General features: G+C 39.3%; 2 protein-coding genes across 6 annotated transcripts in view; one reads left to right on the top strand and one right to left on the bottom strand.

Annotated features, from left to right (window-relative positions):
• lrp2a (low density lipoprotein receptor-related protein 2a) overlaps window positions 1-11,688 on the top strand; it is a 46,679-nt gene extending 34,991 nt beyond the window's left edge. For 3 of the 5 annotated variants that reach the window (XM_025007662.2, XM_017424465.3, XM_017424466.3), the window contains 22 exons: window positions 1,965-2,084; window positions 2,694-2,810; window positions 3,148-3,264; window positions 3,792-3,929; window positions 4,026-4,148; window positions 4,263-4,391; window positions 5,292-5,423; window positions 5,519-5,650; window positions 5,738-5,881; window positions 5,986-6,151; window positions 6,236-6,364; window positions 6,447-6,670; window positions 6,778-6,957; window positions 7,470-7,589; window positions 7,755-7,845; window positions 8,009-8,076; window positions 9,159-9,276; window positions 9,376-9,496; window positions 9,714-9,821; window positions 10,262-10,372; window positions 10,478-10,549; window positions 10,619-11,688. In XM_025007662.2, coding sequence (XP_024863430.1) covers window positions 1,965-2,084; window positions 2,694-2,810; window positions 3,148-3,264; window positions 3,792-3,929; window positions 4,026-4,148; window positions 4,263-4,391; window positions 5,292-5,423; window positions 5,519-5,650; window positions 5,738-5,881; window positions 5,986-6,151; window positions 6,236-6,364; window positions 6,447-6,670; window positions 6,778-6,957; window positions 7,470-7,589; window positions 7,755-7,845; window positions 8,009-8,076; window positions 9,159-9,276; window positions 9,376-9,496; window positions 9,714-9,821; window positions 10,262-10,372; window positions 10,478-10,549; window positions 10,619-10,789 — 2,831 coding nt within the window. In that variant the 3' untranslated portion in view covers window positions 10,790-11,688. Of the gene's footprint in view, window positions 1-1,964; window positions 2,085-2,693; window positions 2,811-3,147; window positions 3,265-3,791; window positions 3,930-4,025; window positions 4,149-4,262; window positions 4,392-5,291; window positions 5,424-5,518; window positions 5,651-5,737; window positions 5,882-5,985; window positions 6,152-6,235; window positions 6,365-6,446; window positions 6,671-6,777; window positions 6,958-7,469; window positions 7,590-7,754; window positions 7,846-8,008; window positions 8,077-9,158; window positions 9,277-9,375; window positions 9,497-9,713; window positions 9,822-10,261; window positions 10,373-10,477; window positions 10,550-10,618 lie in introns of those variants that run through there. The other 2 variants (XR_005233311.1, XM_017424467.3) reach the window with 2 other exon arrangements.
• On the bottom strand, window positions 11,544-15,459 carry LOC108240756 (retinol dehydrogenase 7-like). The gene is made up of 6 exons (XM_017424468.3): window positions 15,328-15,459; window positions 14,598-14,633; window positions 14,126-14,456; window positions 12,479-12,737; window positions 12,104-12,267; window positions 11,544-12,015 (listed from the first exon to the last, which is right to left on the bottom strand). The coding sequence occupies exons 1-6, from the start codon at window positions 15,328-15,330 to the stop codon at window positions 11,789-11,791; spliced, it is 1,020 nt and encodes a 339-aa protein (XP_017279957.1). The 5' UTR covers window positions 15,331-15,459; the 3' UTR covers window positions 11,544-11,788.
• Window positions 15,460-15,997: the final 538 nt, after the last annotated feature.

Raw genomic sequence — 15,997 nt, 5'->3', positions numbered from 1 at the left:
CCTCCCCCGAGATCTAACTCTCCCTGGGGGCGCCACAAATTTATGAGCTGTCCATTGGTATGAGTCAGCATGTGTGTGTATATGTTGTGTGCGTCGTTGCTCTGTCCTTGCTTGGGGGCAGGGTTCATATACGTCTCTTTGTACTTGCTCTGATTCAAACTCACTCAGTCGCAGCCTCTCTTATCTGAAGCCCTCACTCCATTAGTGCCATGCCTGTGCAGGAGGGGAGCTCTGTGCTAATCTTCCTGTAAGAATGCTGAAGATGGGCCAGGTGGAGGGCTAAGGAGGGCAGGACTAGTGAACACTGTGCTATCTTTGGCCCCCAGCACCAAGTGGTAGAGACAGCTCAGACCTGCTCTGCTGCACTCCTCTGCTTTCTGTGGTTCACATCTCCCGCAGTCTTATCCTCTTCAGACATACAGGATACTGGCATGAGCAGAGCTCACACATCTGTCTGTGGCAGTCAGCTCTCCTCCCTTTATGACCTTTGCTTTTTAATTAAGAAAAAACACCATGTCTTTTATTTCAAACTGACACTTTGAATAATATTAGAAGCCTGGACATTTTCTGGTATATGACAGTCTGATTGTGCATATTCATAAAAATTACTCTTAAATAAACTTTTTTTTTTTTTTTACCTATAACTGCTTGTTGTAATGAGCAAGACTTCTGATATCATTTAATGTTTAAAAACATTTATTTGCTAGTGCTATTATTCCCAAGTAAATCTGTAAATTTATAACAAGTGATTTTAAGCAGTGGATGAACTTTGAATCCTCCCGTCAGTGAAGAATTTGATAAAACTGTTAAACTAAGATGACCTGTAGTGCTTCATGATGTTAGGAAAAACCTTCATTATGGATGAATCCTGCAATTACAATTTCAAATATGATAAATATACATCACTGTTTTTTTTCTGTCTTCATGACGATCACAACCCTTTCTGTAAACTTTAGCATCTCAGTCATTATCGTCTACATCAAGTGTTCGAGTCAAGATCACCGAGAGTCTCTCAGATTGGTTAAAAGTATTCTCAGCGTGCACAGCAGGAATTCATAACACTTAATATATTATAGTCTATTATTATTTTGCGCATTACCAATGTTTTGTTTACCGCATTTGCAAGAGATAAAAGGCAGACCAAAGTTACCAGCACAGTGTTGCCTATTAGAAGAAGTTTGGTTGCCTTTTTTTTTTTTTTTGGGTGCAATTTGCATGTTTTTCATTATTTATCTAGATCTTCCAGTTTCTTTTCACAGTCCAGAGACAATCTTGTTAATTTAACTGATTTTGAGGTATAGGTGTGTATGATTGTTACAGCCTTGTGACTGACCTAGGGTCAGTTCTGGGTCTCTTCTCTTTTGTTTAGTGTCAACTGAGATAGACCCAGGCCCACATCACTCTAAACAGAATAAAGCAAAAAGAAGAAGAAAAAAAAAGAAGCATTTTCATCATGAATTAAACACTATGAAGTGAATAACAATAGGGCTGTTTGGACTGGTGTATGTATAGTAATCACAGATGCTTTTTACCTCCATCTGTTGTTAATCTTGCAAGTATTAGTTTCTATTTTTTGATTAAATGTCAATAATATTTATTGCTGAGTTTGGGGAAACTTAAATCACCCCTTGCAAATGTGTTAGTTCACACTGCATCACAGACTTGCAGCTCCCCCCTGAGGAAATGTGTACAGTAACTGCGGGCATGTTTGTTTAGATCATGCCATATACATTTTTTTCTTTTCTTATCCCCAAACAGTAATGCTATACTTTTTTTGTTGTAGCTAAAACCAACATTTTCTAGTTTGCAAAAGCTAAGTCCTAATGGTTTTTTTTTTTTTTAATTGAAAGTTAAATCTGCAACGGTTCAATAGCTAGAAAAGAATCTACAGAGGTGAAGGAAAATTAACATATGATTAAGTGAAATGACCTAAAGCAGCCTTCATGAGTTTATTGTTTATCTAGATGAAGTAAGCTGTGATCCTACCGGCGATTTCCGCTGCGACAACCATCGCTGCATCCCGCTGAGATGGAAGTGTGATGGCGATGATGACTGTGGGGATAACTCCGATGAACGCAGCTGCAGTGAGTGACGTTTATGACCTCAAATACACACATCCAACTGTATTTCAGTTCTTTCTTTTAGTGTCAAACCAGTGAGTATTTAAGTAGGTTCATTGTTTCATGGTACTGTAGCTATCAATGAGTCCATAGTGGCAGAGAGTACTTTCGCTATTATTCTGTCTGACATTTGGTGAGGATTTTCGAGAGGCCTGACACTCGTGCTGAGAGTGCGGTGGTGAGAGAGGTAGTGTTATCAGGAGCTGGAGAAACAGGCTGTCCTCGGTGTGTCAGAAAGAGGGAGTGAAGGAGTCAGTCACCCTTTGCCCTGGAGAATTTAAACATGGCAGCTAATAAGTTTAATGGAGCTTCTCAAAGGGAAAGGGTGGAGTTAAAATAACGTGTTGCAGCTCCTCAATGTGCTGCACTGCTGAAGACAAGTGAGTTGGGATTTAGCAAAATCCTGATTTCATTGTAGATGAACATTATCTTAGTTAGCGTTGAGTGTTTAATTAAAAAAATGGATACATGTTCAAAAAGTCAGTAAGACTTTCAGTCAATGTGATTTTATCATAAGCATTTAAAAACTAAAGTTCTGCTTTTGCTTTATTTTGTTTCCTTGTTGTTTCCCAGCGCCACGCTCATGCACCGAGAGTGAGTTTCGATGTGACAATCTGCGCTGCATTCCCGACCGTTGGGTCTGTGACCATGACAACGACTGTGAGGACAACTCGGATGAAAGAGACTGCGGTAAGTGGAGGCTCTTTGTTTTGGCTCAGGATCTGGGCTGTTTGTGAGTAACGAAGGGGCTGCACTAAACAAAGAAGCAATAAAACTTCCAAGTCTGAGGCGCAGACAGACGGGACCACCAACGGCTAGTTATTGAAAATGAGATTATTCAGTCTGCTACAAAACAAAAGTATCTACGGTACAGTACAGGACAGATGGCTAATGTAGAACCAGAAATCAATGTAGTAATATTAATAATACTGTTTAGTAATAACGTTGACATTGTCATTTATTTGTCTAAAAATTAGATGCAGTGATATTTTTGAATGTTAACTTGATGGTATATTTTGTGCTGCAGAGTTGCGGACTTGTCACCCTGGCTTCTTTCAGTGTGGGAGTGGACACTGTATCGCTGAACGTTTCAAATGTGACGGCAATGCTGACTGTTTGGACTACACGGATGAGACGTCATGTCGTGAGTGTCACATCACTGTTCACATCTTGCTATCAGAACCCAATAAAGTAAATATATTACTTTTGTTGTGTTTGTTGTTTCATGAGTGGAGCATCACATAAAGTAGCCAAAAAGAAAACTGACATATCTTAGACTAAGTACTGTAAGAGCAAGTAATGTGAAGTAAGTCAAAACCACAGAATAAGTCAGTAATAAAACATGAGGAGTGATGAATGCAATGATCTGACAGTGACTAATTACTCCAGGAAGAATATATAAGGAGGAGCTGATGACAAACGAACAATGGGTGAGAGGCGGTAACAGAACCCAGGTGTTAAACACAAAGAGCACGCTTAACTACATTTAACCAAGGGATTCTGGGTATTCAAATAAAACAGAAAATGAGGCAAATACTAAGTTAATCTAAGTTACAAGCTTTGTAGGAACTATAAAGGTACAAGGAGACGAAGACAAAAGCCAACACAACATGGACTTGACTTCTTTTCAAAAAGACCAAAGTGTGATGACCAAACTGTTCTGATTTCCAGCAACCCGCTTCCCCAACGGCACATATTGCCCGCCTTTCATGTTTGAATGCAAGAACCACATTTGTGTCCAGCCCCACTGGAAATGTGATGGCGACAACGACTGTGGAGACAACTCAGACGAGGAGCTGCATCTCTGCTGTAAGAAATGAATGTGCAAACACAAAAAACAATGCTTCTGAATCACATTATGCATATTAGGATTAATTCAGGCTTACTGGTCCTGCTCACCCTTAGTGGACATCGAGTGTGAGGCTCCTTTCCGTTTCCGATGTGACAATAACCGCTGCATCTACAGCCACGAGCTGTGCAACTCTATTGATGACTGTGGTGACGGCTCTGATGAGAAACAGGAAAACTGTGAGTACAGTTACAAGATCACTGCAGTAACTGATGGCTTTTTGTGTGAAAGGATTTTGAAGAGAGAACTAGATAGTTCTGCATCTTCTCAGCTGATTTGTTGTCTCCACCCAGGTCAAAACCCCACACATGGACCTTGTACAGATGAAGAGTACAAATGCAGTAACGGGCAGTGCATTCCTCTTCAGTATGCCTGTGATGATTATGATGACTGTGGGGACGAGTCGGATGAGCTTGGCTGCCGTAAGTGATAATCACAAAAAAACGTGAATATTAAATAAACAAAAAATATGTTTAACAACTGTTAAATTGACTTGCTACAACACATGTATGTATAAAATAACACTTTTCTTATCTCAGATATACACTGTTGTTTAACAAACACATCATAATGGATAACATTTAGATGAATGGAAATAAAAAATCCTATATCTTGACCTGATATGATGTTTGTAATAAACCGGTGCTTTATAAATAAACAGAGCTTAATAAACTAAACAGAATCAGGATTAACATGCCAAACATGTTGGACTCTTGTAAGTCAAAAACATTTGTTTTGTTCTTATCTGACCATAAACCTTGCATCTATTATCCACCAGGATTAGTTTTAGGTTATTTATGTTTTAGGTTATTTAATCCTGCAGGTTTGTGGAGCGAGTTAGCATGGGGACTTTGTCTTGGATGCCTTTCATAGAGGTGGATGTTCTGCAGAGTCCTCATATTGTCTGTTGTCTAAGTTGTCACAGAAACTTTAACTTTCATTGTCAACCTCTGTGCAACTCTGAAAAACAGTTTTTTAAAGTAAGAAGCGTTTTGACCATTGTGTAATTTCAAGATCCTGTATAGGAACAGGATTAGCCACCTTATATCAAAGCGCTTTTTCATTTTTGCAACATCTCAAAATTTGTTTCCGTCTTTCTTTTATTAACACCTCTAACGACAACGAAAAGGCAATAAATACAAAAAAATTGTATGCTGGTTTCTCCCCCCCATGCCCTCACGCCACCCTGACCTCACCCTAGGTATGCTGGTGTGCTGCATTTTATTCTTGTTTAACACCATGATGGCAATAAAATAAATGCATATTATTTTTGTAATCTTCAACTTTTATCCCACATTTAACATTCAGTCCAAATGTTTCAGACTCTGGCAGTGGACACACCTGCAGTGCAAACATGTGTGAACACAACTGTACAGACCTGACAGGAGGAGGATTCCTCTGCTCCTGCAGACCTGGCTACAGGCCTAGAGATACACAAAGACACACATGTGAAGGTATATGACAAACACCCAAAACACTTATACAGAAGTAGTTTGTGCATTCAGTTCATGTTTTGTCTTGTGTCGTTTCCTGTTCTTTTTGGCGGCAGATGTAAATGAGTGTGAGGTGTATGGAACATGTCCTCAGGACTGCAGGAACACAAAGGGCAGCTATGAGTGTTTCTGCTCTGAAGGTTTTCTGTCTTTTGGTGAGCCACATGGGACTGAGTGCGCTGCCCAAGGTAAAATAAAATTAAAAAAAGAGTTTACAAATCTCTCTTCTTTGCTTATAACAGCAGAACTCTTACCAGTAATTGATTTCGCTACAGGAAACCCTCCAGTGTTACTCTTACCAGACAATGTTCGCATCCGTCGATTCAATCTGTCTTCGGAGCAGTATTCAGATTATGTTGACAATGCCGAGCACATTCAAGCCTTGGACTACCTGTGGGATCCAGAGGGTGAAGGCCTCAGTAAGTCTGCTTCTTTAAATTTATTTATTTATTTATTTAAGATACAGCGGACATAGAGATAGTAAGACCTCCAAGGTTTCATTGTCTTTCCTTGTGTTCTGCAGGTATTGTTTATTGGACAGTTCTTGGTCAAGGGTCCCAGTTTGGCTCTATCAAACGTGCCTACATGACCACATTCAACGATTATGGCAACAATCCGGTAAAGGAAGTGAATCTGAACCTGCGCTATGTTGTGAAACCTGAAGGCATCGCTGTAGACTGGGTTGGCAGGTAACTCAACATGTTATTTTTTTGTAGCAGAGTGACAGTGAATTTTGTTCAGATATTTTCAGTGTTTTCACTTCTTGTCCACAGGCATATTTACTGGACAGATTCAGGTACCAATCGAATTGAAGTGGCCAAACTGGATGGGCGGTACAGGAAATGGTTGATCCACACTGATCTCGAGCAGCCTGCTGCCATCGTCGTGAATCCATCACTAGGGTATGAAGCCTTTTGTAAAAAGGTCTTTATTTTGTTAGTAAATGAAAAGGCTTTGTGGGCAATTGTGATTGTTTCTGTGCAGGATGATGTACTGGACAGATTGGGGAAACAAGCCCAAAATCGAGTCGGCATGGATGGACGGTCAGCACAGAGAGGTGCTGGTGAAAGAGGAGGACCTGGGATGGCCTACCGGACTGGCTCTGGACTATCTGAATGGAAACAGAATCTACTGGTGTGACTCCAAAGAAAACATCATGGAGTCCATGAAGCCTGATGGCACAGACAGGAAGATTGTCATATCAGGAGGTCAGAATCCAGACATGTGGTGTCGCCAGGCTGCAGACATACAAACAGATGTTTTACAAGCATTTATGTCATTAAATAATAAAGCAATAATGTTGTTTTTTTTTTAGATATTGGCCATCCCTATAGTCTGGATGTCTTTGAGGGACATGTATACTGGACAACAAAAGACAAAGGTGAAGTGTGGAAGACAAACAAGTTTGGGCGAGGACATAAAGTCAAAGTTCTTACGATCAACCCCTGGCTGACGCAAGTTCGGCTTTACCAGGAGCACCGACACAACCAGTCAGGTCAGAACCTAGAGGGGAAAAAAAATTCTATTAACCTTTCACTGTTATAAATGTGAGGTTTTAAAGTGTTAAGTTCATCCACCTATACAAAAACAAAAACAGTCTAGATACAGCTAACCTTTTTTTAAGTTGAAACACTGATGATGAGATGCAGACTACTTACATCAGAATCTGAACAGCTGTGAAGAACGAGTTTAACAGTAGATAAGACCACAACAAAAAATAGTCTGCAGTTTCTTCAACAGTGAGCTGAATTTACAATAGAAAAGCAAACTTGTAATTTTATATATTTCTTCAAACTGTTCTAGTTCATAGGAGCAGACTTATGGAGCTGTTATTTACTATAAATTGGTGCTGAAAACAAATAAAGCTTGTGTTTATATATATATATATATATATATATATATTTATATATATATATATATGGATATTTGCAGATGAGTGGTATTGAAAAATTGAAAGTGGATTTTTTTCAACTCACAGCGTTTCTATTTGCGCTCTTTCTTTGTCAGTGCCTAACCCCTGTAAGAACGTGTGCAGTCACCTCTGCCTCCTACGACCTGGTGGGTACACCTGCACCTGCCCACAAGGCTCCCCTCCATCGAGTATTGACTCAACAGAATGTGATGCAGGTAAACAACAACTCGATCTGCTTGAACTGCCTTCAGCCTTGTGTGAACAGTTATGTGGCATCTAATTTCATAAATCCATTCTCCACACGTGCTTGGCTGCCTGTGTGTTGTTTTTGTGCTGTGGTGTGATTTCATCGTCTGTATGCCCGGCTTTTGCATCTGCAGCCATTGAGCCTCCTGTTCCAATGCCTCTTGCATGCAGATGCATGAATGGTGGAACCTGCTACACCGATGAAGGGGGTCTGCCAAAGTGCAAGTGAGTTTAGATGCAGGCATCATTTATAGCCATAAAGGATCACCCACCATCAGTCATTGTTAGAAATACTAAGAGAAGATCTGGAATGCAATATTTTTTATGTGCAAAAAGCTGTTCCCGTTGTTAAATATTTTGTTTTGTGTGTGATCTTGCCTTTTTGTAGATGTCCATATGGCTATATTGGTAGCTACTGTGAGATTGGCAAATCGAGAGGTGCTCCACCTGGAACAGGTACAGAAAAACAACTTTTATCCAACACTTTACTCATTTATATGTTCTAACATTTATTGTCTGCTACCATAAAAGACTGGTAATCGTGTAATTGGCTGTGCATGTCATCATTTGTGTGTTGTGTTAGCAAAATATCTCATAAACAAGTGGACAGACTTTAGTCAAAATCAGAAAGTAATCAGTGGACGTACATCTGCAATGGATTAACTTTTGGAGTCAGTCTGATTCAAGATGGCTACCACAGCTAATCCACCCTAGCAAACACAAAATGGCTGTGACTCAGACAAATTTAAAGATATTGCGCTAAAATTGTATGCAGAAGTAGCTGAGAGTCGTTCCCAGCACATGCTCTGAGCACTAATGACTCATGCAAGATCTTTGTCTAAAACCTTGGCATGCAAGGGGGCGGGTGACATGCATTCCTTCAAGGAAAGCTAGTTTTGTTTGTATGTGCTTTTATGATAAGTCATCTTTATGTTGTTGTGTATAAAAATCAATGTTCCTGGTATGTTCAAAATGTGTCCTGCTACAGTCATTAACTGCATGTTTTGCTGCAGCAGACAAAAGCCTGACCTAATGATGTTACACTTTAGCTCAGGCTTAGAAACCAGTTTGGAAAAAACATCTAAATCAGCAGTTTTTTTGGTAATGTGAAGTCATTAGAATCACGTTCCTTTAATAATCAGCCAACTATAACAACAATAAATGATATTTTAACTTTATAAATGACTTGTGATCATCCACAGCTCATTATGAGTCAGCAAGAACGGCACATTAACACTCCTGCCTGTTCCAACTAAAAACAGAAAATCTGAAATCAGTACTATTACCACTGTTAAACTGCTTTTATCACTCAGCATTTATACAGCTAAACTTAAATAGGTGAACATGGAACTGCTACAGTTTTCTCCTTATTATTAATTATTTTCTTTTAGTCTCACAGTTTCTGCCTATTTATGTCATAGCTTTGTCTTTAATATTAAAGATAAGGTGATAATTCAAAACAAATAGTACGGGGATCATTTGCGCCTCAATGCAAATGTACAACAAGTACACATCTGAATAATATTTATTTTTTTTAGCTGTCGCTGTTCTGCTGGCTGTCATTATCATCCTGATTACTGGAGCGTTGGCTGTCGGGGTTTTCCTCAATTACAAACGAACAGGATCTTTTATCCCCTCCATGCCTAAACTACCCAGGTACCTTTCTGATTGTTTTTTTTTAACTACATTTGTCCTGAAGATCACAGCAGAATATTGAGATCAAAGTCCAGGTTGGAGTTATTTGTTTTTGTCCAGCCTCAGCAGCCTGGTGAAGTCTGCTGACACCGGGAACGGGGTCATGTTTCGGTCTGGTGACGATGTGGATCTCGGGCCATCGCACATTGGAGTGTCTGTTATCGACACGGCCATGCAGATGGTGAGTTCAGGAGTTCAGTTAATGGTGTTTCAAGTGACTAAAATTCTCCTGTCAGCAATCCCCCCCCTAACATTTTGTCACTTGTGCCACTTATTGACACATTTTTAACCTTTGACACAACCCTCACAACTGCTTGCATGAGCAGAATTTAAGAAATCCAATTAAACATTAATGACAAATAAAAAAAGTACAACTCACCTTTATGATATCCCTACAGGATGATAATTTTGCCATTGATGCTGGGAGACAGCCAATCACATTTGAGAACCCACTGTATGCGACTGCTCCTGCGTCCGGCGATGCTGCTGTCATTCATGCCACACAGGTACTCACAAAAACATCCGTACTGTCGTCATGTTTTAACATTCAAATACTTCAATACATGTTGAATTACATGACATGCAATAACAATGCAAATTTCTCCATGATTCTCCAAACTGAGATCATTGACTGCTGTCTACTGACTACTCAAAATCACTCTACAGAAACCTGTTAAAAAAATCCAAACTGTCTCTTTAAGATGGTTTTAAAGCAGAAGGTCTCAAATCTGTGTGTTCAAGGAAATGTAACTGAAATAAAAACTCAAATACCATTTAACCAAGATGAGATATTTCTTGAAACAATGAGAGTTAGGGCTTGGATTTAAAGTTCATAAAACTGTTTCCATGATGTGATGTTAATCTGACACCGTTTCATTGGTGTATTGCTGTCTCGGGTCCTAGAAAGAAGCGGTTATGACACCTTTTTATTTTTGCTTTTGAACAGGTGACTGTTAATGTGAGTGGCGATCAGCTGAATAATTTTGTGAACCCGATGTATCACGGGGATCAGAACGTGGGCATCGTGACCACATCTGCTAGCAGCAACCCTGTCCAGGTGGAAAACCTTTTTATCCACGAGAACCGAGATGAGTTTACCGAAAATAAACCAAACAAGTTCGGTTCAGAGTGGCGCCGACTAAGTGACTGCGTTTGTTTTCAGGATTCAAAATGGAGTTTATTCAAGAGAAAATTAAAGCCGAGCACCACATTTGAAAACCCTTCATATTCAGAGGTAGGTTTGGAAACAAAAAACAAAGTTACTATCAAATTACATACCATACCAATGTGGATTATTTTACAGATGAAGGATGAAAAGCCCGTCTGTAGCAGTGGGGACTCTTCTGCTCCGGAGCAGTCTCCGTTCGTCCCCGCTGCCAAGAATCCGAAGAAGGATCGTTCCAGCGCCTTCTCACCAACCGAGGACAGTTTCAAAGACACAGCCAACCTTGTTAAAGAGGACACTGATGTATAACTCCCTCTCCGACAGACGGGAATCGAAGAAGAAACACACTTTGCACAGAATTTATTTTTTTTAATGCAGCCTGTGTACAAACAAAATTTGTTTAAAGACAGAAAAATACAATATAATGAAGAAAAAAAAAATTATTCTGTCGCTATGCCTTCTGACATTTCTTATGCCAATTTTTGTGATAATGTTTTATTTCCTTTATTATGATGTACAATATGTATATCTTTGCACTGAAGCTGTGGATAGAAATGTTAATATGTTGTATATTTGTAAATTTCAGCAGTAAGATTTTCTCAGAACATATCTTAGATGTTAATTTTCAACAAAAACACACAAAATAACAAGTATAAAATGTGAGCTTCATTTTGAATGTATATGATCAGAGGTGACCAGAGAAATATGTTGATATTTGTGCCACCAGCTGTTTTTCACATTGAATATACCTCATTTCAGGGCTGACAAATTAAAGCACAGTAAAAAAAATAATCAGATTTTAACCACTTTCAATCAGTTTTAGTCATTTGTATTCTACTATAAGGAGGGACAAAATGTTAAAATTTTGTGCAGAGCAAACTTATTCCAATTTATCACTACTGTCTTTGAATCAGCGTGATATTTTTTTTACTGGAGAAACTAAAATAGTTTGGAATCGTTCTTGAACGTGTTCATGTGTTGCCTGCATTTGTAGGTAATGCTCTTGGAAGAGGAACACAAGACCCGAAGACGCAGATGTAGAGATTTTTCTAAAAGACGTGAATGACTTCTTTACAGACTGATTTATTTTGTATCACAATAAGAACAACCTGTACTTGTGATCATGCAGAACAAGCTCATATGAATTAAACTGCTGCTGCTGAGACAGGAATGAATAAATTTCCTATTTTGTAGCACAGTCTTGTTAATTTTTTTTTAAAACATTATTGTGACTATATATTCAACATATTTAAACACTGCTAACTAGTTGCTCAAGTTCTTTACGAGGCACTTCAATATGTTTGATATTTATGGTTTTCGTCCAACTTCAGGTACAGGGAGGAGCATACTGACAACAAAATCAGCCACAAATGAAGGGAGGTAGGACAGAGGGATCCAGATGAGCTTAGCGTCCCAGCCGGCTGCGTAACGTTTGCGTGGATAGCGAGCAGTTAGCGCGTGCTCCATGCACCTGGTCACCTGTGCAATATCCGAACTACACAACATCCCCAAAGAGAAGGTCTGCATTCTCACATCTGACAAAGAAGACATGTTTAATGAGGAATTTTCTTAAAAAAAGCTTCTTTTTTTTTTTTTTTAAAAAAAAGCTGCATATCTACTCACAGTCTTCAACATATGTTGCTCCATATGAGTCTCTAATATCCTGAGGAAGGCGTGTCCACAGCCTCCTAAGGTCGTCTCCAATCAAGTCCGGGCTGGTTATGGTTGTCTTAAAGAAACCAGGCTCGATGATGCTCACTTTAAGACCAAAGCAGTGCATAGTCTTCCTGCAATGACACAAAAGGCCACAAGTCTCTTTAAAACAACTTAAAGGCTGGTTTTTACTGACTATCACTTTAGGCCTTTCGTCTCTTTTCAGTTTTGTTGTTTGTGCGTAATAGTGTTCCAGTTTTATATTTATGTTTTTGACTCCTAATATCCAGTGACATTATGACTCAGTTTAACAAACTAGCATTAACTCTGTTTTTGTCTCACTACCTGAGGCTGTCAGAAAACGATTCCACTCCATATTTGGACGGACAGTAACCTCCTCCAATCAGCGAAAGCCTCCCCAGAATACTGGCCACGTTTACCACTCTGCCCTGGGCTTTCTTCAACAGAGGCAGAAACTGGAGGGTCACATCAATCAGCCCTACCAGATTCACATCCAGCACCTTAATGAAATCTTCCAACTGCATCCATTCTGTTGGGCCGATAGGTATCGCCCTGCCAGCATTGTTCACCAGCCCCCACAGACCTGTGCAGACAAAAATAAAACAAAAAACAGAAGACTTAACAGAGGGGTCATCAGCTCCTGACCTGTTCTGACATGTTCAGGTTTCACATTTCATTGCGTTAAATACAGAACAGTTTGTGCAAGTGCATTATTCAGAATTATTCCAAAGTTTCAGAGCAAGTTCATCTCTACATGCATCTGGTATTTGGATATGAAGTGTGACCTCTCAGAGAAGAGACTTGTGATTAATGTTGGTGTATCAACATTTCAGCTTTATAAAATATTCTGTTGCCACTCTGTAAAATGAAAAGGTTTTCCAAAACAGCATCTTTCAAAAAAACTGTTCTGCAGAAACAAAAACAGCTCTACTAAATTTATTTTGCGTTGTTTGATGGTTTCTTGATAAAACTGGATACTTTTGTGTCTTTAAACCTCACAGTAACTAATTTTGTATTAACCAGCAAAAGAAGGTAATGTCAGTGAGTTATAAAGGACCACAACTGGTTTGATATTAACAAGTTTTAAAGTAAAAATGTTCAGAATTTTTTTAATAAGGACAAAACCTGACTGATTGCAGCTCAACAAAAAAGCTATTTTTAGTTAATGTTTTTCATTTCAATCACGCAATCACATTTTAGAATACTGAAAAAAACTATATTTATCTGTTTATATCAAACGTTTTTCTGAAATGTAATTATTTTAATTCAGCATAATTTAAAACAGTTATGTTGAGAGCAGATGTTCGAGGTGAGCTGCACATCTGTACAGATACCATTCATGCTTAACAGAATAGTTTGGAGCAACTTGTGCTGCCACCAAAGAGCATCATTTTCTGTGACGCTTATGGTTATTTCAGCATGAAAATAGTGAACCACATTTTGTGCACAGTACAAATAACAGCATTAGATTAAAAAAGGACTACAATAAACAAACAAAAGTTTATATATACCTAAATCTATTCTCAGCTTAACCATTTCTTCTCAAATTATTGTTTTAAATGATTTGAAAGTAAGTACTTTCTGTTTAAAATACAGTGTTTTATTCTGGTAAAGCTGTTGTTATGCACAAAGGTGTGATTAAAATAATGATTAAATACCTTTCAGCTTCTCAGTTATAGGTTTTATAACTCTGTGTAGTGTGGGGCAAAGGCTACAGGCGACTATCCAACCATCTACAATCCTGTCCAGATCAATGTCTTAATCTAACTGCAGTAAAGATTTATTTGACTCTGTTTCTGCTGATTAAAGTGTAGTCTGTGAGATCTTTTCACCCTCCTGTTTAAGAACAGGGAATGTTCTGAACTCATCAGTAGGAGGATGATGCTCCAGGTTGTCTTGATCTCCCTCAGTGCTTCTCTCTGACTGGCACCCTATCAGTGGTGTGTACCCCCTGCTGTCCGCCCAGCTCACCTCGCTCCCCGACCTCCCTGCTCACAAAGTCCACGGCGCTCCTGATGCCGGCGCTGTCTGTAACATTCAGCAGGAGGGTCTTCAGTCTGGGGGAGGCTGCTGCAGCCAGATCTGCTGCACCTTTCTCTGAGAGACACGCCGCTATGACCTTAAAGCCTTTTCTGTCCAGTTGTTTGGCCAGAAGGTTGCCGAAGCCGCTGTCACAGCCTGTGATGAACACATGCTTCTGACTGAAACCGTCAAGTTTGTAGGAATCTCTGATGAACCAGCGGACGGCAGCGAAGGTGACCAGAAGTGAAACACATGTTAAGGCCAGATGTGAAAGCATGACCTAAAATAGGAACAAAATTCAAATGGTTGACCTTAACAAATACATGTTTCATTCATAATGTTTCTATAAAATATAAACAACGGGAAATACAGATAAAGTACAAATTTAAGACAATGATTACAAACAAAGAAAGCTGCTTACCTCTCCAACATGATACACTAGATCACCTATCGACACCTGAGAGGAGAAACTTGAAATGACTTTTAGCAGTTCAAAACACTTAATGCAAAAAAGCACAATCTAAAAGAAGGCTACAGCATGATTATTTATTAAATTACGTCTGTGTTTGCAATCCTCCCCCTGCCATGTTCTTCAATAAAAAATGAGCTGCAGCAAAGATGTAACAGACTTCACAGTTGCCTGTCAACATGTTTCTTTGGACTTGGTTTCTTTTTCTCTCATTTTAAGTCCAGTCTTTGTGCATGAGCAAGACAGTTTATTGTGCTGTGTGTGTAGTGGGGTAAATATGTTCAGAAGGGAAACTAAGTCCTTAATGCAGGGGTGTCAAACTCCATTTTTAGGGGCCACTCTCCTGCAGGTTTTAGATGTGTTCTTGCTTTAAAACACCTGGTTTAAATGAATGACTTGTTGCCATGCTCCTGGAGAACTTGATGTTTTGGTGAGGAGGTGAGTTGGAGCAGGAAAAACCTAAAACTCCCAGGACAGTGAACCTCGAGGCCTGGAGTTTGAAACCCCTCCCTTAATGCAACTCTTTTCTCTCAACCACAAGATGGCAGCAGATCCCACTACAAATGAGAATCTAAATCCTTCAACTGAACATCTGTCGATACTAAACGAGTAAAGTCGATGTTTCAAAGACTCCAACACAAGCACCAGAACATGTATATTATCAACAATAATGTAAACATACCATAGTTACAGTTCCTCAGATGTTGCTGCTTCCTTAACCTCAATCCTAACAACTGACTGTAAAGCTGCAGGTGAAGCTGTGCAGTTTGTCTGCAGAGTCAAGGTCCATAATGGATATGAGAGCGGGGAGTAAATGGTTCACCAGCGTGGGCTTGTGCAATACACCAGACACAACTGGATGAGTCCTGGATTTCATAACTGTATTCCCTTTCACCTCAAATCCACTCTTACATCTCAAAGCAAAGGGTACATAGCAGACTATTTTTTGTTTAATATTGATGACAAATGCAGACGTTGTGACTCCAAACAGTTACTTTGAAAAGTGGGCACAAAATCTCATTTTCAAGTTAACAGAAGTAACAATGGCACTGTGTTTCAAACAGAAGTTCGTCTTAAAATGTGAAACTATTGAATTTATTCACCATCTGACACCGTCCTCCATGCAGCTGACCACCATCATCAGCATCCCGTCCATAAACTGCCTAAAGCTCTGGTCAAGATGGTCAACCACAAAAAAATAATAATTTAGTCATGATGTTTATATCTATAACTATTTTTGGAAAAGTCTTTAAAATCTACTCAGTGGTTCATAAAGGATTTTGCTAACAGACAGACAGGGTTGACTTTCACAGTATGTCTTGGGAATGGATGTCAGGTCAGTAGCTGTGACA

Source organism: Kryptolebias marmoratus, linkage group LG6, assembly GCF_001649575.2.
Source record: "Kryptolebias marmoratus isolate JLee-2015 linkage group LG6, ASM164957v2, whole genome shotgun sequence".
NCBI classification, from domain to species: domain Eukaryota; kingdom Metazoa; phylum Chordata; class Actinopteri; order Cyprinodontiformes; family Rivulidae; genus Kryptolebias; species Kryptolebias marmoratus.
Note: the sequence above shows the minus strand (reverse complement) of the source record. Positions and strands in the feature narration are given on the sequence as shown.

Excerpts from the sequence above, each read along its gene's own strand:
- LOC108240756 (XM_017424468.3), bottom strand. Across the intron at positions 14,457-14,597 it reads TAGTGTATCATGTTGGAGAG|GTCATGCTTTCACATCTGGC; the intron begins GTAAGCAGCTTT and ends TTCCTATTTTAG. Across the intron at positions 12,268-12,478 it reads TCGTTTTCTGACAGCCTCAG|GAAGACTATGCACTGCTTTG; the intron begins GTAGTGAGACAA and ends GTGTCATTGCAG.